The sequence below is a fragment of the Pinus tabuliformis genome, chromosome 1_2, assembly GCF_031772625.1.
Source record: "Pinus tabuliformis cultivar Carrire ecotype Pingquan chromosome 1_2, CPIR1, whole genome shotgun sequence".
In the NCBI taxonomy this organism is placed as follows: domain Eukaryota; kingdom Viridiplantae; phylum Streptophyta; class Pinopsida; order Pinales; family Pinaceae; genus Pinus; species Pinus tabuliformis.
Window position 1 is genome coordinate 959,802,973 of NC_142298.1, and position 22,299 is coordinate 959,825,271.

The 22,299-nt window shown below is 36.1% G+C and overlaps 1 protein-coding gene and 1 pseudogene across 1 annotated transcript; one reads left to right on the forward strand and one right to left on the reverse strand.

The window, feature by feature from the left end:
- The first annotated feature begins 11,388 nt into the window (after window positions 1-11,388).
- LOC149209159 (uncharacterized) lies at window positions 11,389-17,372 on the forward strand. Its single transcript, XM_089398529.1, has 2 exons — window positions 11,389-11,839; window positions 17,272-17,372. Exons 1-2 carry the CDS (start codon window positions 11,389-11,391, stop codon window positions 17,370-17,372), a joined length of 552 nt encoding a protein of 183 aa, XP_089254655.1.
- Window positions 17,373-17,420: 48 nt separating this feature from the next.
- Window positions 17,421-19,414, reverse strand: LOC149209160 (L-gulonolactone oxidase 3 pseudogene; annotated as a pseudogene).
- Window positions 19,415-22,299: the final 2,885 nt, after the last annotated feature.

Sequence of the window (22,299 nt, forward strand, 5' to 3'; positions counted from 1 at the left end):
CTTTTTTAGCTATGAATATAGCTCTGAAGGTTTGAGGTAAGATAATGGCTCAATTATAAGTGAATAGAGTCACAAACACGTATTAAATCACATTTCAAAGGTTTTCCACATTTTGTGGTAGAATGTTTATGTTAAAAGTGGTAAAGGTGCTCTTTTATTAAGCAAAAATTAAAAAACAAATTTATGTTTCCTTGCAAAATTAGTTGTTGAGTGGATATTAATTTGAATTCATATTAATTAATGAAAGAGAAATAAGAAATGTTACTATATGTAATTTTTGAACGGGTATAGATTTTGTCCTTAAAATAACTTGAGTTGTTAGAAAATAAAAACAGTTCAACTTTGATTGAATTTTGGAAAGTCACTAGATAGTTTATGGTTTTTTTTTTAAAATAATTGTTTTAATTATGGAGTTATTAATATCGTAGCAAACTCCACTTCATTTGTCAAAATTTAGTGATATAAAGAATTAAAATGCCCATTAATTTGGAACTCTCATTGAATTTTAATGATTTTAGATAAAATTGCTATAATCATTTTTCACTATATACACTTTACATCATGATAAAACTCTACCTTTACTTAAAATTTCTACAAAAATATCCATATAATACAAAATTCGTTAAGTCATATCATTATATATAAAATGATTTAAAAATAGTATATATTTAAATAATTTCTTATTTAATTAATTTTTAATTTTTTTTATCTAACATATTTATTTATACATATTAAAAATTTAATTATACAAAATATAACTTAAATAAATCTTAACTTTTCCATATATATGTCTAATCGATTATACAAAATATAACTTAAATGAACATTAAATTTTCTATATATTTTTAATCGATTTTCCTATATACGATTAAGTTATATTTTTAATCGATTTTCCTATATACGATTAAGTTATATTAGTTATTCATCAAATTAAATGTAAATGATTTCTACCTTTAGATTTTATTATTTAATTTTTATATTAAACCATTATTTTATAAAATGGCAATGTTAATTATGTTTCCATTCACTAAATATAACCAGGCCTGCAAGCAGCGGTAGTCCCTGCCGATTGATAGGAGAATGAAGTTTGTTAAGAGATATATTCATGGTATCAGTATTAAAAGATAGAGAGAAGGAAGATGCTAAAGCAACAATCACAGAAAATAAATCTCAGTGCAAACACTTGCAAAATTTTGTTCTAAGTTTATTCAAGTGTGATAAAAATCCTTAAATTTATTAGCTGACTAAACTCATACAAATGTTTATCCAAACTTCGCAAGAGATATATCAAAGTTTTCATAATTTAGCACGATCTATCTGTAGGCACTTGTTATATCCATATTGCGCTTAAGGCATAAAGCTCACGGCCAAGGTTACACCGCAAACACTTGAACAATATAATTTACTATAGATGCAACCATAGATACACTTGTTGCAACACTGCAAAAGTTAGGAAGACTAAGAGTAGAGGACGAGCAAGAAGATGATGAAAATGATGAGTAACATTTCAGATGGCCCACTGCAATATTCAATTTTTCGTTTACAAATTCGACTGAGTCAATCAGTGAATATTTTTGTACATCAGTTAAAGAAAATCCACGCATTTCATGATGTTTATCTTGGGTGGAAACAAAAATCTTCAAAATTAAATGAATATTTTAAAAAACACACATAGCTCACAGATTGGTTGATTGAACAATTTAAGTTTTAGAACCACTTGTATCTTCTAAAGAACTATGCATGACAAATAAATTATCTTGCTTTTCATGCGGACCGTGATTGGGTAATGATATAAAATATTCAAGGGTATATTGGTTGGTAAGATTCAATGATTATCTTGCTTTTCATGCGGACCGTGATTGTGTAATGATATAAAATATTCAAGGGTATATTGGTTGGTAAGATTCAATGATGTTACGATAATGCAATGGTTTTAGAGCCTTTTCTCTGTTGAGTACTTTCAGTTCAATGCTATATTGGTTGGTAAGAGAAGATGGTATGATAATGCAATGATTTTAGAGCTTTCGCTCTGTTGAGTACCTTCAGTGTAGCTGCTAATAAAACAAGGGGAGCTGCGACGCAGCGAGTCCCTGCGTGAAGTTAAGGTTGTCTATTACGCACTACAAAGTAGGGGAAATATGACAATGTACTGAGTTTTTAAGAAGCAGAGAGCGACAGAAGAAATATACCAGTTCCTCATGCAACCAAACAATGAAGCACTTCCAGAAGGATTAACAGTCCCAGAGTCATTCAGTGATCTTATGGCCGATATGAGGGCCAATCCATATGATGCCAAGACATTTGCTTTGAAGATGAAAGCAATGGTATGTCTTGCCTCAATTTCTATTTGCTTTTGCAGGCATTTTACGCATATTTTTTTGTGGGTTGTACAGTGTTGCATATGGGTTACAACTAACACAGCTAATTGAATATTTCATACGACTATCTTCTTCCTCTTTTAGTGAAATTTAACATCGTATGTTAAAAGTGTCAAAATTTGTGTTTTTGTTGAATATGATATTGCCTAATATTGAACAAGGCAGATGATACTGAATTGCAGAGGACATTCATTTCATTAATGTCTGACAAATGACCACTAAAGAGGTCAATGGGATTAAAAGATACATCTTGTGTGAATACAATGTGGAAGTGTAAAAGCAGCTTATAGGCAATGCAGAAAAGAATATACTATATTTCATGTAGTTTTGAATTCTCAATTCAGTACTTACAACATGGAAATGCACAGACGAGTTTGCAATGCAATTGAGATCAACCATGTGAAAGGCTGCTTTATTACAGGTGACCATTGACCAATTCTAAGACAAAAACTACAGAGACTGATTGATTACAGTAGCTTTACAGTAGCTGTTTCACCGGCATGGCATAACTATAAAAGGGAGGGTTATAGTAAAAAACCTACACGAGGAAAATGTTTCCTTAAAAAAAACTACAGAGATGAGACACACATGTGTGGGCTGCCAGCTTTCACCCCTCACAATTCATAGAAATCGTGTAAATTTCACCCCTTAGAACCAAAAACTAAAGGAGTGTATCAGGAATGAGAACCTCCAATATAAAAATATTAAGGGTTCAACGCAATGCAGGTAGAATAAAACCAAAGAAGGGAAATTACCTGTAATAACTCGTCACTCTTAAGATTATGCCACCACGGAACATGCAAAATGAACTGTGCAAACATATATACATACATCCAATGAACAGGGACCTAAATCAATGTAAGCAAGGGTTATGGTTGCGCCCATACAACAACCAGGGCATGTGAAAGAAGGGTATCAACTTGATCTTCATCAGGAACCCGGTAAACCAGCTCTGCAAGTCTTCACCCAGCATGCGGCCGCAGAAATGGAGAAAAATCAAAAAGAGTCAACCAGTCTATGTCGGTCAGGCCAATTGGTCGAAGAAGTGCTCTATGCTCTCTCTCCCTAACTATTCAAGTAAAATAGGTAGCATGGGAAGAAGGGGACGGCGAAGACTGCTACCACTTTATAAGCACAAGTTATAAGCAAAATTGATGGCATTCAGCCAAAAAGAAAATACGGAGAAACCAGTTACTACCAGACAGAATTCGACATCACACTAGGGTCGCATTTGCATTTTTTTGAAAAACCCCTGATTTCCTGTGAGCAGACCTAGTTTTGTAGCCTGTGTGAAGGCAGATTATAGAAGGCCCCAAGTACAGTGAGATTGCAGAGGCAAACAAACAAGAGACATTCAAACAATCACATGCGAATACTATTCATCAATTCAATTAATGGATTACCTGTAAAAAAATTCAGAACTTACAGGCCAAAAAACTGTAAACAAAGCAATGTTCAGTAGCATATCCTACAGCACAGGGTTTAGTGCCGCAAACCAGAACCCTTAAATCAACATTTGGCTTCTATGATGTCCATCCAAAACGAGCCAGCCCTAGATTATAATCGGCAACTGCCAATTACAAGTAGGCCTAATTTAGTTTCATCGAATTACACAGGTTCGAGGGTATCCATGTTCAATAACTATGTGCAGACGCCGCAGCTGCAGCAACATATGCTTATTCATCAACAGCAGGTCCCATCATTTAGCACCACAGGGTATGGGGAGCTGTATGACAACTTGCTAGTTTGTTCTCCATCTCAATCTGAATCCTACGATAATTTGGATTACAATTCAGGAGTTCTTCCTACACGTAATTTGAAGGGCCCAGGATTAGTTCTTCACCGGACACCTCCCGCCATGCAAACATTCACGATACGGACACCTGCGAAAGAACAAACACCGGACCAACGCCTGTAAAGGAGGCAGAGCCCATGCGGCAGCATAGACAACAAAAAGAAGTAAGGGTATAAACTTGAACCGGTGGTAGACTTAACATTAAACGTTAACAAACTAATGCCAGCATTAAAACTAAACCGCACACCGTCAAGCGCACATGATGGTCGTTAAATATCAGTTTACCATATGCTCCGGCCTCTTCCGCCTCGGGAAGAGGCCAAATAAGATGAGAAAGGTGAACCGCCGAATCCGACTTTGGTTAGGTGCAGAGAACACCTCACAAGACTTTAGCATAAGGGCGGTATAAGCGACAGGGAAAGCACCGAACTAATGTTAAGTCGGTCCAAAACGATTACAATAGTCCCTGCCGGATGCCAGATGGCAGGGACTAATAATATGAATATGTTACTAACACGTCCATAAAAAGAAGCATAAAAAGAAACATGGGGGCTTTGTGTTGCTGTTAGAGAAGGCATCACTTTGGTTCAGCTGGATCGAGGAAATTTAAATAGAGAAAATCAAAACTTTTAAATAATGTTTTGAGAAAATCAAAACTTTTAAATAATGTTTTGCATGGTAGGCCCATCAACTTATTTATTTATAGTATTCAACAAAACTAATTTTTGAATAATGTAATTCAAGTGGCCACTAAATGACACAATTTATTTATTTATGGTATTTAGCAAAACTAATTTTTGAATAATGTAATTTAAGTGGCCACTAAATGACACATTTTTCTTAGCTAAATACTAATTTTTGAATAATGTAATTCAAGTGGCCATTAATACAATTAGATTACAAATTGGCTTTATTCTAAATGTCCTTACATTTGCTTCTGAAATAAATAAATAAAACAACATACGGGCTAGTCACAAGGCATTTGAGGCAGAAATTGTGTGCATGGTTCAGGGTACACTGACTCTGAGAATTTTCCCACAAATGAACAGATCCAGAATGGATCTTAGGTAACATTGAACTAAATGTTTGATAATAAAATGGCATTTGAAGTTGAAATTGTGTCCAATCACAGTGCATATATCAAATCACAGTGCATATATCAAATGTTTAGTTATATCATATTCAAGGGCACTTAGGTTTGTTGTCATGTGTCTTCAGGCTGGCATAACATGGGGAGATATCCTCGTTTCCTGGATGGGGAGATATCCTCGTTTCCGTAAGTACCAGGAGGAACACACTTTCATTTGGCACAGCATGTACCACAAGCTCTTAAACGTATGTTTAAGAGCTGTATGCTTCTTTCTGGTGCGATGCTTCTTTGCATCTTTCTCTGCAAGCTGCCTTACAATCTTAGTTGCCAATTCGGGAAACAATTAGTGATGCCCAGGATGAGCGTTGAATTCATAAGAAAAAACTAAAACAAGAAACAATAATAAACACTATAGATTTTCTTGGAATTCACGACATAAAGCTAAAACATCAATAGCTATAACATCAAGAAGAAACACTTAACTTAAGATGGTCCTGCGATTCACAACAAAAAGTTCCAGTAACAAACTCCTAAAATAAGCCTTTGAGTTTGCAAGATAATGAAGAGACCAATAACAAGAAGAACCTAATAATGCCAAATTTGAAATAACAAATGCCTAAAATGGGTCTTCGGGTCTTCGACTTCACAAGACAAAAATATTGAAAGCAACCAAAGCAACAACCGCTAATCTATATCAAAGATAAGGAATGGGTAAAATGAGTGTTGAATTTGAACAACCACCTTAGTAACAGAAGCAATAGAAACAACAAATGACGTAAAAGACTAGTTGTGAATCCACAGGGAAAACTTAAACCATCAAAAACATCGAATAATTTCCGGAATGAAGCTCGAATCGGTAAAAAACTGTTGAAGCAGCATTAGCAGCGATGACAATAAATTGATGCCTAAGCTAAGTTTCGAATTCACGAGAAACAGTTAAAGCAGTTGGTTCAACAATTATATAAAATATAATATTTTTGCAGATTGGGGTTTGGATCTATGCCAAGGCTTCAAACGAAATAATCAACCTAATTCTGTACATGCAATCCTTGCCGCAAGCCCTGACATGCTTATATCCTCCGTGGCTTCTCAGTTTGCCATATTCAGATAGATCTCTAATTAGACCAACGAATTGGAATCATCCAAGCAACGTTTCAATCCTAAGATCGCACACTGGGAACTTTGCCTAAACTCTCTAAAGGCTTTTCGGGTGAGCAGCACTTACAGAGATGTAATAAAACATAGCTCCCTTTGCAAAAGACACTTGTAATAAAACATAGCTCCCTTTGCAAAAGACACTTGGAGTGCATGCAGAGATGTCACATACAAAGTAGTAATAAATCACCACGTTTTACGGTGTGGGCCCACAAATTTACCATTTGTATAACTCTTTGGGCCCACTACCCTACAACTTGTCTGGCATGGCATGCGATAGTTCAAACTGTAATTTGTTATGTGCCCCTCAACACCAATTATGCGTTGCATTGCATGCGATAGTTCAAACTGTAATTTGTTATGTGCCCCTCAACACCAATTATGCGTTGCATTATTTAAAACAACGGTTCAACGATGTGCCAATGCTCATAAACCTTTGTTGTATTAATTAAGGCAACTCTTCAAACACGTGGCAAAACACTTTAACCACTTGCTGCTATGACGCAAAATGACTCAGAATCAACCCGAGAGAAGCTCATCGTTGAAACAAATGATAAGGAAAAATGACTCAAAATCAACAACCCGAGAGAAGCTCATCGTTGAAACAAATGATAAGGAAAAATGACTCAAAATCAACTCCGAATGGCAGAAACAGCTCATCCTTGAAACAAATGACGGGCCCTAGTATGAAATGCTGGTCCTCCATAGCTCAAGCTTAGGCACAGATCCTTTCTTAAAATTAGTAGTCCTTCAAGCTTGGAATATTCACTGCAAAGAAATTTTTAGTGTTTCTAAGATGCATGATTTTTTCTTGCATTGAATATAGAATCCAACGATGTAAAAACTGCAAGGGAAACTGCAAGGGAATGAAGGAATGAATTAAGTCATACTCATGGACTTTCCTAGATTTATTTAACTTCTAGAAACTTCAAAACCTTTGAATGATTCCTCATTAATGAAGTTTAAATAGTGAAGCTTGTAGTAAAAAAGCATAAGGCTATAGTGAAAAGCAAATTGTAAGAATTTTTGCTTTGAGATAAATAATATTGTTACCTAATTTATACTATGTTGGATGTATATTATGATTTTTGCATTTTAATTTATAGAAGAAATTAAATAGAAGCAAAATATTAATAAATCTCAGTTAAATTTGTAAATCTCTGTAAAATCTGTAAATTAACTACTACGTAAATCTATTTAAGTTTTTAAAAATCACACCATTGGTAAAACTTGTGGTAAAAAATATATGTTGTAATATGAAAAATTTACTCAATGAAGTTTTATGATTGGAAGCCTCCTCGGTTTAAACGCATAAAATACATAATATATAAATAAATACAACAAATTCTCATTGAACATTCATGGTTTCTCGAAGTCTATGCCCGTCATGGAGGTGCCATTTTAGAATGACAATAAATGTTAATAAAATTGTATGTTTTAAGCCGTGAAGATGACCTTTTTACTTTCTAGGCAGTCGAACTCGTCAGATCTCCGGCCACCACTGCCATCGCGGTCTCCCACCATTTCTCGACATCTGTTTCCATGTGTCCACCGTCCTCTGTTTCCTTCCATCGCTCATCTCCCCCCTATTGTTTGTTTGTTGGTGGTATGTTACCTGCGACAGGAAGATGCTACGTTGGTCACATGCCTGCAAAGGAGTAGGTGGAAGTGAGGTAATGCAGGCACTATTCCACCCTACTTGCCTTTACAAATTCGCCTGCACTACACAATCATTTTCTTCCCTCCACTGCTATCAGCTTCCTTGTTTTGCATTAAGATCCCTCTCTCCAATCCTCTATTTTACTCCAATCCTATATTTTACTCTGGTATGCCATCGCCAATTCGTAATTCCACTCATCATTTTTAGAACATCAGTATTTTTGCTGACCGGGATCCCTGAAAACCCAACTCGCAGGATGTTGGACATGTACAAAGCTTACAACCAGCAAGGGGTGTGGATGTGGTAGGCCTGATGACTCTGAAAATAGGAAAAGAAAAATTCAGGCATGTTTTCAACCATGATTTTTTAGTCTAAATACCTACATAAAAAACCTGAGCGCATAAGGTTCATTGGTGGGAAGATGGTGATTCATTCGAAACCTGCAAGTGTTGTGGGTATGACTCAAGTGCCGAAACCTGCAAGTGTTGCGGATAAAACTCAAGGCCGGATCAATAATCTCTTCAAGGTACATAAAATTTTCCTACTATTTTTTAACTGCAGTATACATGTAATAGAAAATCCAACAAATAACTTAGCCTGTAACTTAGAATCTATTGCATAACCTGGAATCTATTGCACTTCCTAGATATATTTGTTGTTTATATTGTCATATTCATTATATATCGCTCAAGGTTGCAGAAAGATTACCTGAAAGTGTACTTGAGATTTCCGGTACTTGAGATATTTATTTTACTGATTGTGTAGGGTACAAGTAATATATATCACTCAAGGTTGCAGAAAGCGTACCAGAGAAAGAGTTGCCTCAAAAATTCTTATGCCATGCTGTGGTGCTTCTTTCTGGTGCGATGCTTCTTTGCATCTTTCTCCGCAAGCTGCCTTACAATCTTAGTTGCCAATTCGGGAAACAATTAGTGATGCCCAGGATGAGCGTTGAATTCATAAGAAAAAACTAAAACAAGAAACAATAATAAACACTACAGATTTTCTTGGAATTCACGACATAGAGCTAAAACATCAATAGCTATAACATCAAGAAGAAACACTTAACTTAAGATGGTCCTGAGATTCACAACAAAAAGTTCCAGTAACAAACTCCTAAAATAAGCCTTTGAGTTTGCAAGATAATGAAGAGACCAATAACAAGAAGAACCTAATAATGCCAAATCTGAAATAACAAATGCCTAAAATGGGTCTTCGGGTCTTCGACTTCACAAGAGAAAAATATTGAAAGCGACCAAAGCAACAACCGCTAATCTATATCAACGATAAGGAATGGGTAAAATGAGTGTTGAATTTGAACAACCACCTTAGTAACAGAAGCAATAGAAACAACAAATGACGTAAAAGACTAGTTGTGAATCCACAGGGAAAACTTAAACCATCAAAAACATCGAATAATTTCCGGAATGAAGCTTGAATCGGTAAAAAACTATTGAAGCAGCATTAGCAGCCTCTTCCCGAAATCTATTCCAAATTTTTCATCAACGGAGGGATGCTTTCTTTTGATCAAATATGAATTGATTTGAGTTGCAGGGAAAAGAAACTCAGTGCTTAACTACTCCTCTTCTGCTCCTCCTCGTCGGTTACGCGTCAGGGTCCTAAAATAAATACAGAGATAATGGCATTAGTGTTCGATACCAGATCTACATGATGCAGATAGCCATGCAGCTAGCCATGTGGCATTAACTATATCGAAATAAATTTTGTTATAAATTTTTGCTTACTGTTTAAAAAAAATGGATATAAATTTTTTTTCCTGGATATTAGAAAACCTTGCCCGAACCCTACTTTGGATGAAATAAAATTACCCCAACCTTGTTGCATGGGGGCGCGTGAACTTTTCAATAACGGGTCGAATGTTTTATAGCCCAAAAACCTTCGTTAAAATTGAACTGAATGAAATTGCAAATATAAAACTTTGGTTAAATTTACCTAAGCCAACAAAAAATTCGGTCAAAAGATGAACTAATTGATGGTCAACGATCAAGCGATCGCATAAAACTTAGGGTAAAATATTTTGTCCCCGCTGAAATAACATCGGGGCACGTGAAGCGTGCAATAAGACTTCTAATTTGCAACTTTGGTTATAAATTTTTTACACCGATATTTGAAGAGATAAACTTTGGTTAAACTTTGATAGTGCACAAATTTTTTTGCTCAAAAGACCGGTTAATGTATGGTCAACGATGGATCGATCGCTATTAGTCCCAGGCAGGGACTAATAATAATAGGTTCCCTTCTCGCTTTACCATAAGCTCTTAGGTAGTGGTAGGGTAGAGAGGGCATTAGTTGGGTTACGTGAGAAGAGAGGACATTAGGTAAGTTAGGGGTAAGTAGGGATGGAATTTGACGAGTAGATTGTAAATAAAGTGATTTTTTCGTAATTTTTTTATAACTACTAATATTTTTATTGAAATGAATTGAACGAATGTTAAAATTGTCTAATAAGATTTCGCAATAAATTTTACTTTTGAATGAGAAAACATATCACCGTTTCTCGAGATTGGTAACTATTATATTTGCGCTTATTTGTAATAAGCAGAATTTATGAAAATGGGTTATTACTGGATTATTATTTAATGCTTTCATGTCGATTTAATATTTTAATTTTAAAGAGAATTAAATTTATGACTTCTCACTAAGTAAGATTTTTTAAGGACTAAACTCAATCAAATGAGCGAGCTTTTTTAAAGACCTAAACTCAATTAAATGAGAAAACCCTTTAGAGGCCTAACCTCAATTAAATGAGCAAACCTTAAAAAAAAAACATATTATAACGTAGAAAAAACTAATAATTTTTTTCATAATTGTAGTCATTGCATATTACTATTAATTGCTTAAGAGTCAAGATGGTTTATAATTATTTTTGGAGTAACCTTTAAGTTTCATTTTAGATTTGTTTAACCAATTGTCTTATAAAATTTTAAAAATAATCTTAAATCTATAAGACAAGAATATCTTTAAGGCGGTTGCAAACACTCAAGAAGGTTTGCATTCTTTACATACAAAAAAGCTTGATGCTGCAATTTTGCAATTAGATCTCAAGAAGGCCTATGACTGTCTTGACTGGGGTTTTCTAAGATGTCTTCTTTCTAAAATCGGCCTTAAACATCATTGTACAAATTGGATCATGGCTTGTGTTGAAAATGTTAACTTTGCTATCCTCATCAATGGATACCCATCTGCCTTCTTCTCTGCTGCTAGAGGTCTGCGACAGGGGTGCTCCCTCTCCCCGCTCCTTTTCATCCTAGCAATGGATTCACTAAGTTTACATATAAAAAGAGCTGTCATGGAGGAGCATTGTCGTCCCATGATGATCAGCAGAAGAAATTACATTTCACACAGCCTTTTCGTGGATGACATTCTGATTTTTGGAATGCTCTGCCGTCTCTCCTGGAGCTGCATTTATAATATATTGAAGAATTTCCAAAAAGCTACTGGCCTTCAAATAAATGAAAGCAACTATCATGGGGATTATGATATGGAAATTATAGAGTACTTGACAGAATTGTACAATATAGAAGCGAGGCCCATAAAGGAAGGCATGAAATATCTTGGTTTTCACCTTAAACCTTCCTGCTATACAAAAGCGGACTGGCAGTGGATCTCCGATCGTTATTTCAAAAGGATAGCAGGCTGGGAAAATAAGTGCCTCTCTATGGCAGGCAGGGCGGTTTTAGCACAATCTGTGCTAGCACAACTGACTGTGTATTGGGCCCATCTGTTTTACATTCCGGCAAGTATTATTTTTTTGCTGAACAGAATGACAACAAATTTCATCTGGGGTGGAAGCAAAGAAAAAAGAAAATATCATCTGACAAAGCTCTCAAACATCACTCTTCCAAAGGATCTAGGAGGCTGGGGGATCATGGATCTTCAGAAATTTGGGATGGCTTTGTTGTGTAAATCTCTTTGGAGGAGTATTTTCGGGGATAGCTTATGGAGTAGATCCATAAGGATGAAGTACATGGGCAATAAAGATTTCTCATTCTGGTACAGGAAAGGTACCATAGGGTCCCCACATGGTTCTGCCATCTGGCTGAGTTTTCGCAAAATCGAGTCTTTTTTCCTCCAAAACCTCTCTTGGAGCTTACAGAATGGAAATAGAGTGTATATAGGTTTTGATATTATATTGGGATCAGGGAAAGAAATCAATATACCACCTCAAATCAAAAAAAATTTCCATCGTTCGGGGATCTTTACCTGGAGTCAAGTCATTGCAGGCTGGCAGGGACCTTCTCCCATCTGGAAAGAAGCCCAAGAGCTGGGCCTAAATGGAATCTTGGCTTATCAATGGGACAAGGTCCTGATGATCATGAGGAATATTGGTTTCTGCCGTACCGAAGCATATGATTTTCTCACCTGGAAGGGGAAAAGGGGAAAGGATAATATATGTGTGAAGGATATCTACTCATCATTGACCAGAAGCCAACTTCCTTATCAGATCATCTTTTCCCTTTGTCGTTATGGAAAACAGGGGCCCCCAACAAAATTATCATTTTCTCCTGGCTAGTCTACCATAACAAAAATCTCACATGGGATAATCTGCAGAAGAGAAAATGGACAGGACCGGGTATATGCCTAATATGTAAAGCGGAGGGGGAAAATAACTATCACATGTTCCTTAAATGCAGCTTCACCCTTCAGCTATGGAGGAACCTATCATCTTATTTTGGCTTTAGTTTTATGTTACATTCTTCTCTGAAAGAGTCACTTGAATGGTGGAGTACACAGAAAGCATCATGGAGACCCATTCCTCAACTTGTTTTTTGGACAATCTGGAAGTGGAGAAACAAGTTTGTGTTCCAAAACATACAGGAATATTTTCAATTAGTCTTTGAGAAGATCATCTCTCTTTATAATTCTCTTCACCCAAGATCATACAACATAAAAATAAAAAAATTAGAGAACATAAAATTTTCCAGATGAGCTTCCCTAGAGCTTTTTTTGATGGGGCAGCGCAAAACGGTATATGTGCTTGCGGTATCTTCATTTCCATGAATGAAGATCAGAATTTTTCCATTCACTGGAATGGTGGGAAAGGCACAAACAACAAAGCTGAAGCAATGGCACTATCAGGGCTCCTACATTTCAGCACCTTCCTAAACATTCCATCTCTTCAGATCTATGGTGATTCTAAAATTATAATTGATCATGTTACTGGCAAACTTTCCATAAAAAATCATTTGCTAACAGGATGGATGAATAGAATTGATTTTTTCTGGAAAAAGGAAAATGATTATTCTATACAACATGTGGACAGATCACAAAATACTCATGCAGACAGTTTGTCAAAGAAAGGGCTTCTAATTCAGCTGGGCAAATGGAAAATGGATATTCTCTTGGGTGATTCCACATACCAGATTGAGGATTTTTCCCTTCCTGGAACATAATCTGTTTGTTGTTTCTCTCTTCCCTCTGTTCTTTGAGTCCTGGCAAATGGTTCCTTCACAATGCATGCTTTACATCTCTACAGGTGATGTTCATACAATAGGGTTTTATCTATCTCTTGCCAAACTTTTGGTCATCTTTTCTGATTTCATACATTGTGCAATGTTTAGTCACATATCTCTGCTTCTCTTCCCTCCGTGCATGCTTTCAGGAGATAAAGTTTATGATGAGGATTGCTTATAGACTTCTGAGTCTATGTTTTAAGTTCATTTTTCGAACAGACTATATGTAGTATGTAACTCATCCGATATTAATACAAAATCTTGCTTTTTTCGTACTGAAAAAAAGTTGTATATTAACCTTTAATGGTTGAAAAAATAGAATTTTTTTTAGAATTTTGAAATGTGTTATTATTTTGTTTATAATTGGAGTAAATATTAAATATAAATAATTTATTATTATTATTTAATATGGTGAATTTGAAATATTTTAAAATAAGGATATTTTATTTTTAAACTTCATTATAATGATTCAAACATGTTTTTTGGAATTGAACCGGAGTGGATGGCAGAATAAATTGTGTTCCAAATCACTTGAGATATTTACTAAGGACTAACGTTGAGTATATCTAACCACCCAAAATTAAATTGTGTTCTAAATCATTTGAGATATTTACTAAGGACTAATGTTGAGTATATCTAACCACCCAAAATCTATATGAAGTAGGGGCACCTATTGTTTGAGCTTCATCACAATGGGCCAACATATCCTTTTATGAAAGCTGATATTTGGTGGATGGGAAAACAAACCATTTTCTAAACCACTGAAGCTATACCCATGCAATAGCCTAAATATCGATACACTATTGGCTAAAACCAAAGGAGTTAATAGTGGCAATACTAATAATATTATTAAAGGTATCAATAAGCTTAATGATGGACTTGCTAGCCATAATACCTTTAATTGTAGGACACTTTATTAGGGTAGGTGGAGTAGTATACAAAGTAGGAGGCAATAGTAGAGGCTCTAAACAAACAAATTTGGAGACACACTGAGAAATAGGAATAGGAGTAGGAGAGGGGGTTTGAGATGGTGAAGAAACTAGAATGAGGGTATTTATGGGAACCAATGCCACTCCACAAACCTTTGTGGGAAGCAAAGCTATATCGAGAATAAATACAAGAAATTGACATGTTGATCATCTAAGAGAGTACTTATAAAGTACTCTTTGCAAACCCATTATTGAATATGAAAATATTACGAGATAATGCATACTTGGAAGCTATGTTTCTGACCAATGTATTGATTGGTGGAGTGCTTGTATTGATTAACCTGAAGGAGTTGTATGCAAGCAATGGGTGTTATTTGAGGATGGAAATATCTTGATTGACATGATCAAAGCACTAATCTCCAAAATTGACATATTGTAGGAGTTCTCCTTTATGGATTTCATAAATATGAATTATAGCGTTGCTTTACGACTCATAGCTACAAAGCCCACTTTTTTACACTTCATACCTTTATGTTTTGGAAGTTTCTTTTGTTGAGAGCATTTCCACTAGTCCAATATAATGTGGTTGATTTAAATTAGATCAACATATAATTCTTCATTTAACTTGGTACTTTTTAACTAAAAAAATTAGACGAATTGGCATGTAGGGACCATTTTAGTGGTATGTCATAGTTTGGAAAATTGGGGTCCATAATTATATGGAGCCATTTTGAGGCATAAAATGATCATTTTTAGGGTTGCAGTGTATAGAACTTGTGTGCACAACCTTAATATTAATTTGTACACCAAAATCTTTCCAATTGTACAAAAGTCACATCAATTAGATCTTGTATGCCGAAGTTACACCTCCCCCAAGTTGATCCCCATGGTATCAATGGATGCCACATTAGCCCCCGATTACTCACGCATGTAGCACTAGCCAGATGTAGGCTTTCAAGAATATTCTAGAAGGTCCAAAATTTTATCACAATTGAGGGTTGAGGAAGTCAAAAACTTATTCTTATTGAGCCACTAGGAGGAGAAGCGATGCCATTGTATATTGTTTCATAACTGAGAAAACCATTTGATGGGGGTATAGTGTGAGAATAAAAGAAGAGGAGGAAGATCCTATAATAGTCAGTTATATCAAAGTGTTAAAAGCTAACTCCATAACAAGTTCCCATCCCTTTGTATGTGTATTTTCATAATTGAAGCAAAGAGAGAAGAGCATAGGCCTCACCTTCTAGTAGGTTTTGTCTGATATTCTATTTCTCAAGATAAATCTTGTGTTCATTTGTTTCGTTAATGTGTTGTGCATATATTCTTTTATTTTCATATTTTAGTGATTCCTTAAATTTAATTTGTAAGTTATAGAGAACAAATCTAAGATCTGAGGAAATAAAGAATGCATAATCTAATATTCCATATAATATTATTAAATTTGTTGTGACAAATTGTTCTATCAATAATAATTTACAACTTAGAGAGAATTCCATTCAAAATCTAGTGAAACTTTTACTCGTCAAAAAAATCCAATAATATAGATAAACTCCAAACCTTTTTAATTATGAACAAACCAATTTATTTTTTTCGATGTGGTTCACGACACCTCGGGTGGCGCTAAGTCCACGGAAAAATCTGGGTTGATCGACCCGAAGGGAATCTAGCCCCTCGGCCCACTAGCTAGGCCTAACCCCAAGGACTTCAAGGAGAATGATGAGGCACTAATTTTGACCAACTGAGCTAACCCTTGAGACTTACAAACCAAACCCCTTGTTAATTATAACTAATACAATTCCATTATATATAAATATAGGAGGACTATGATAACATTCTTGCTATTTATCTCAAACACCTACTTCATTTAATTGCTATAATTATTAAAGATATTATAACTTGAAAGTACATTCAAGATATTTATTTTATAAAAATATTTTCACTTCACTAGTAAAAGATAGCTAAAACTTGTTCTGATGCCAATATGATAATAGAAAGAGAAAAAAACCACACAAAATGAGATACTTAGTAAATCATATTAATTTATTTAATTATTTGGAACTACATGATTAAATAAATTCAAAACTCTTAAAATTAAATGTCCTCATCTTAACTCACGTAGGTGATTAACTATTTCTGAAATTAAACTCAAACTATTAACTAATTAAAAATAGGTAGAAAATAATTCACATATTCCCATTGATAAATTATTATTTTGAAATTTTTATTTAACTCTATTTTATCATATTTGAACATCATAATTTTGTATTAAATTATATCATATAGTTAACATCACCATACAATTACCCTTAGGCATTAGTAATGGAAGATACCATGCTATCAAGTGACATAGCAAGGGAATGATGCGAAGGTTCTCTAGCGTTTCTAAAAGTCACAATCATGTTTTTCAATGAGTAAGGCCTTCATCAATTTTGATGTTTCCGTCTCTGCCTGGTGGAGATAAAATATGGCGATCCATAAAACCCCAGGCCTCAATATAAAGTCAACGAACTTTTTTTTTTCTTTCCACGGCGATCCACAGAACCCGGGCCTCAATATAAAAACATTTTTTTTAACCGAGGAAAAACTCCATAGTAATTATATTTTTCTGATAATCCCCAAAATAAGTAAAACGGGTGTATGCAGCATTTACTGAAAAAGAACAGCGTCAATCTACTAACATGGTAATCAAACAAAAATCTAACAACACAAAGTGAACGAACATGAATTATCTTGCGCGATACCCATCTAAATCAGCTTAATATGGTGTAAATGAAGCATGATTTCTTGCAGCACGGTGGGACGTTGCTTCACACGCAGTCATGCGATCAGACTCGGAACATTGTTTTATTATAACGGCGGATTGTGTTGGCGTTCGCAGAGAATTATTTTGAAACACCACCTATTTCTAAAATTTTATCTCTCGTAGAGATGTTTAACTGTCATTTTTGCTTACAAACGCGGGCCTTCTTCCAAACCCTTCCTGGTTTACAGAAGAATCCTTTCTCGGGAGCGCAATGACGATCTTCATTGCAGACGCACAGCCCATCCACAGCACATCCATCTCTCCATATCTCTACTCCATGCTTTCCGATACCCAGAACTCCATCCGACCACTCACTGGAGAAAAACCCGTGTGGATCCAACCGCTTCTTTACCTCCAGGAATTTATCCAAATTCACCGTCCGTTGTGCAGCTCCCTGGAACGTGTAGACTCGGTTCTTGCCCCAGTGCGGCACCCCTTCGTATTTGTGGAGAAGCATCTGTTCCATTTCTTCCATTACGTGCTCATTCCACCGTGGCCTGCCGGACTCGCGATAGCGGAAGTACAGAAATTCAAAGTCCACGCTGTCTTCTGTGTGTGACAAATAATCCTCAGATTTCTTGAAGTACCGCATATGGACTCCCAGATAATAGTCGATCCCGCACATTAAGCTCCGGTCAATATCTCGCAGGCGCTTGATGTCCCCAATGGCTTCTGCTGTCCTCGACAAAGGAATGGCGATGGACGTCTGGAAGAAAAGGCTGCCGTGCACTTGCGTGTCCCAATTACAGATGGTGTCGTTATTTTCCAACTGTTTTCCCTCCCATGGGCATGAAGCACTGCTGGGATTCCCTTGGCATCCGGAGGAAGCCTGCATGAGATGGTTGTAGCCAATCACCGGGTATCCCTTGAACGTTAGCCCGTCATTCAGATATCCATTTCCGGTCTTCACGCCTCGGGTTACTTGGATTTTAGATATGTTGCAGAGATTACCTGTGTCTCTCGTCGCATAAATCTCTTCCTCTGCAGGTCACACACATTGCTTTTTATCTCCATTAGAAAAGGACGGACAAAAAATATTACAACTATAATCAATAAATGAATTTCAACGCTACTGCTCCCATAAAGAATCAGCGTTGAGATTTATCAGGTTGGATCGACAGAATTCTTTTTCTTTTCATAGTTTTTTATTAAATAAAAAAAGAAAAGGAAAGATTGCATTCTGAATGTATGTAATCTCTCACCGATTGTCCTACTCTGCACCACAGATTGTACTGTCATCGGTTGAAAGGCTGGGTTGGAATTTTTCCCGTTTCCTGAGACCTCAACAGGTACTCTATCCCGGATTGTGTACACGACTTGATGGAGAGAAGGATACCAATTTATTTCCCCAAATTCATGGGCTTCAGCGAACTTCACGAACGCGTCTTCTAGATCCGAGTCGTCTTTCATATCCAGAGTGACCGACCGCTTGAACATTTTCTCCACTTTAAATGTCAACTGTGAGATGGCCCCCAGAACTCCCAGAGACACTCTCGCGGCCTTCAGATCCTCGTCGTTGTTTGTCAAATGGAGGAGCTTTGCATATCCTTCATTCGCAGGCGCAGGAACAACGAGGCTCATGCCCACCACATACTCGTGGACTCCACCGCCTTTACCCCACAATCCACTCCCGTGGGCTGCCGTGCTAACGATGCCGGCCATGGAAATAAAATCCCAGTCGGTTGTTTGAGGCAACGCCAGACCCTTTGACGCAAGCGTATCAATGAACGTCCTCAACCCTACCCCGGCATCAACAGTAACAGTCAAAGATTTCTCATCCACCATGATACGGGAATTGTAATCCCGAGTACTGATAACAACCCCTCCGTCTCCGCTGGGGCAGGCGAAACGATTGAACGAATGAGATCCAGCACTTACAACTTTCATCTTCCTCCCCTTTTTGACTGCATCCGCAACTGCTCCGAGGAGCTCATCCTCAGTTTTGGGGAAAATGGCATTTGCGAACCTGCAGGAACTTTCATCCTCCCAGAAACCACGAAAGTTTGTGAGATGGCAGTCCTTAGAAGCGCATTGAACAGGTGGTGGCGGGCATGCCGCATAGGCATAGACAGACAATGAAGCTATAAGAAGGAATGCCCATCCATTATTCACTTTCCAGGGCTCCGCCATTGATAAATTCAAATCCGTGGGACTGCATGAACTCCGAGCCTGCCTCAGTTATATAGCTCTAGCCGACCATGCAAATTCGTTATCGCCCAATGTTCGGCAGCGTGTTGCTCTAGTTGTCCGGCGAAATTCATGAGCACCCCATGTGCTTTTCCTTGATCCACATCGACTGCCGTAGCATCTGTTTGTACACTACCCACCTGGAACCAAATTTGAAAAGAAGGGTTACATTTACATGGGAAAGCTTAATTTAATTTGGGAAGGGTTACATTTACATGGGAAAGTTTAATTTAATTTGGGAAGGGTTACATTTACATGGGAAAGCTTAATTTAATTTGGGTTTTTTAATATGATGAATTAAAATAAATTATTTTTTCATGTAAAAATATAAAATAATTTAAAATTTAATGTACACATCTATATCATATTTATTATTATTTAATTTATTATTATTTTAAATTATTGAAACCATTTTACTATTATTTTAAATTATGAAAACTTGGAAATTAATTTTATGGAAAATCTAAACAGAACTTTATTTTTAAATTATAATTCCAGGTACACTTACACATATAATTTATCAAGTTTTTTAATATGATGAATTAAAATAAATTATTTTTTTCATGTAAAAATATAAAATAATTTAAAATTTTATGTACACATCTATATCATACTTATTATTATGTGTTAAATTATGGAAACTTGGAAAAGAATTTTATCCAAAGTCTAAACAGAACTTTATTTTTAGATTAGAATTCCATGCACACTTATATATACAATTTATCAATATTATATTTGATATAGATGTGTCATTCATCAATATTATATTTGATTTTGAAATTATGTAAAAAGAATTTAATCATATAAGAATTATATAGAAGAATTTCGATAACATTATTTTAGAAAAAAATTAATTAAACTATTTATTTATTGTTTATATAAAAATTATATAGAAAAATTTCAACTTGTCCTAACGATAAACCACACTGGTTGGTACCACACTGGTTGGTTCGAAACACGTGGACAAATGGTATTTCATGTAATTTTTGCCGAAAAATCTCTCACAAACTTGATATGGATGTTGGAAGAAACTAATTAATTCCAACTACCTGCCACAAATGTTCAACAGTGATTTAACGCTGATTCTAGAAACCATTGAAAACAGGGAAGCTTCTCCAAGAAGCCACCGACTCAACTGATCTCCAGAAACTTCTCGAGCTTGTATATATACTTGTTGAATCTGTGAATGAAGTATGTGTTCAGATTTGTTTCTGAGTTGTGTTGATATGTTGTGCGCCTCTGATCTTTTCATGGTATCGGAGCAAGGTTGAGGGCTGAGTGTGAGAGCCCAAGTCGAGCGATCAGAGCGTGTGAGGTCGAGAAGCTGTGTGCGCTGTGTTGCTGTGTGTTACAGAGGAGAGCTGTGTGAGCTGTGGGTTGCTGCAGTGAGCGTGGAGAAGCTGTGTGTTACAGAGGAGAGCTGTGTGAGCTGTGGGTTGCTGCAGTGAGCGTGGAGAAGCTTGCGAAGCACGCCGTTTTGGAGGGGCAGGGTCGGTTAGTCTTGTTTGTTGTTTTTTGAGTTGTGGTTTCCTGTATGGAAATAGTTCCATGTTAAAGCCAAAGTGAGTTTTGTTTTGAATTTGTGAGCAGGGCATATTTATAAGCTGGATTTGTAGATAATGATCAGCCAGGCTGCGTATACTTCAGTTTCATCTCCGTGAACTGAACTGTTCTGGAATATTTAGTTTTGTTCCCTCACAGGTTATTTGTGTCCCATTTTTTGCAGAATAGCCTGTTTGAAGGGTGATAATTTAGTTGCTAGATTAAACCTGTTCTATTTTTTAGGGTGTATTGGTGCGGAAGGGCTCTGCGATTTAGAAGGTTTCTCCTTTGAAAAGCTGATTACTAAAAAAACCTTGCATTATGAATGATGCTACCTATAAAATGCGGTTTCGCTGTTGGTTCTGGTAGTCTTGTATGTTGAATGAGTATATGTTTTTTTTATGATTTAGTGAGAAGAAAAAAGGGGGAGAGGAAAAGTGTTATTATTGGTGATATTAAAAAAAGAAAAAAAGGGGTGGTTATTATTAAGGAAATATTGAAGTTGTGAAATTGCAAGATGTGGTTTTTGTGTTATGTGTATAAGTTTGCCCTCTCTAATATTTGAATATTGGTGATTGGAGAACGCTTCTCATCATGGCAAATTTGTTGCTTGATAATTATATGAATGAATCCACCAAACTTGATGGAGAAAATTATGTGAATTGGAAATTTAAGTTAATGACTATTTTAGAAGGAAATAGTTTGTGGTCTATTGTGTGTGGGGATGAGCCCAAACCCACTATTGCAGGTTCTATTCCAGATTGGGAGAGAAGGGAGACAAAAGCAAAGGTGTTGCTGCGTATGTCCATAAAGGACAACATTATTCCTCATATCAGAGATTGTAAGACATTAAAAGAAACATGGAATACGTTGAAGGGTTTGTATGAAACAACAAATACAAAACGGATCTTGTTTTTAAAGACTAAGCTTTTATCTCTAAAAATGGAAGCAAATGAAAGTATAAACAATTTTATATCTCGTGTCAAAGATTTAAGTGATAAGTTAGGAGATATTGGTGAAAAGGTGTCTAATACCGACTTAGTCACCATCATATTAAATGGTTTAGTACAAGATTATCAAATTTTTGTTTCAAGTCTTGCAGCTAGAGAGAAACCCCCTTCATTTGATGAATTGACAGGAATTCTTCTACAAGAGGAGGAGAGGATGAAGAACTTTTTGGGCTCTAACAGTTCAGATTTGGCATTGGTGGCCAAGGGCAAATATCCATACAGAGGCAAGCCATGGGACAAGAACAAAGGAGGCAAGTTTCAAGCAAAGCAAAAAGG

Bases quoted from the DNA above. Each gene is read 5' to 3' on its own strand.
- LOC149209159 (XM_089398529.1), top strand. From the start codon at position 11,389: ATGGAGGAGCATTGTCGTCCCATGATGATCAGCAGAAGAAATTACATT. The intron at 11,840-17,271 runs GTATTATTTTTT...GATTTCTTGCAG, and splicing joins TCTGTTTTACATTCCGGCAA to CACGGTGGGACGTTGCTTCA.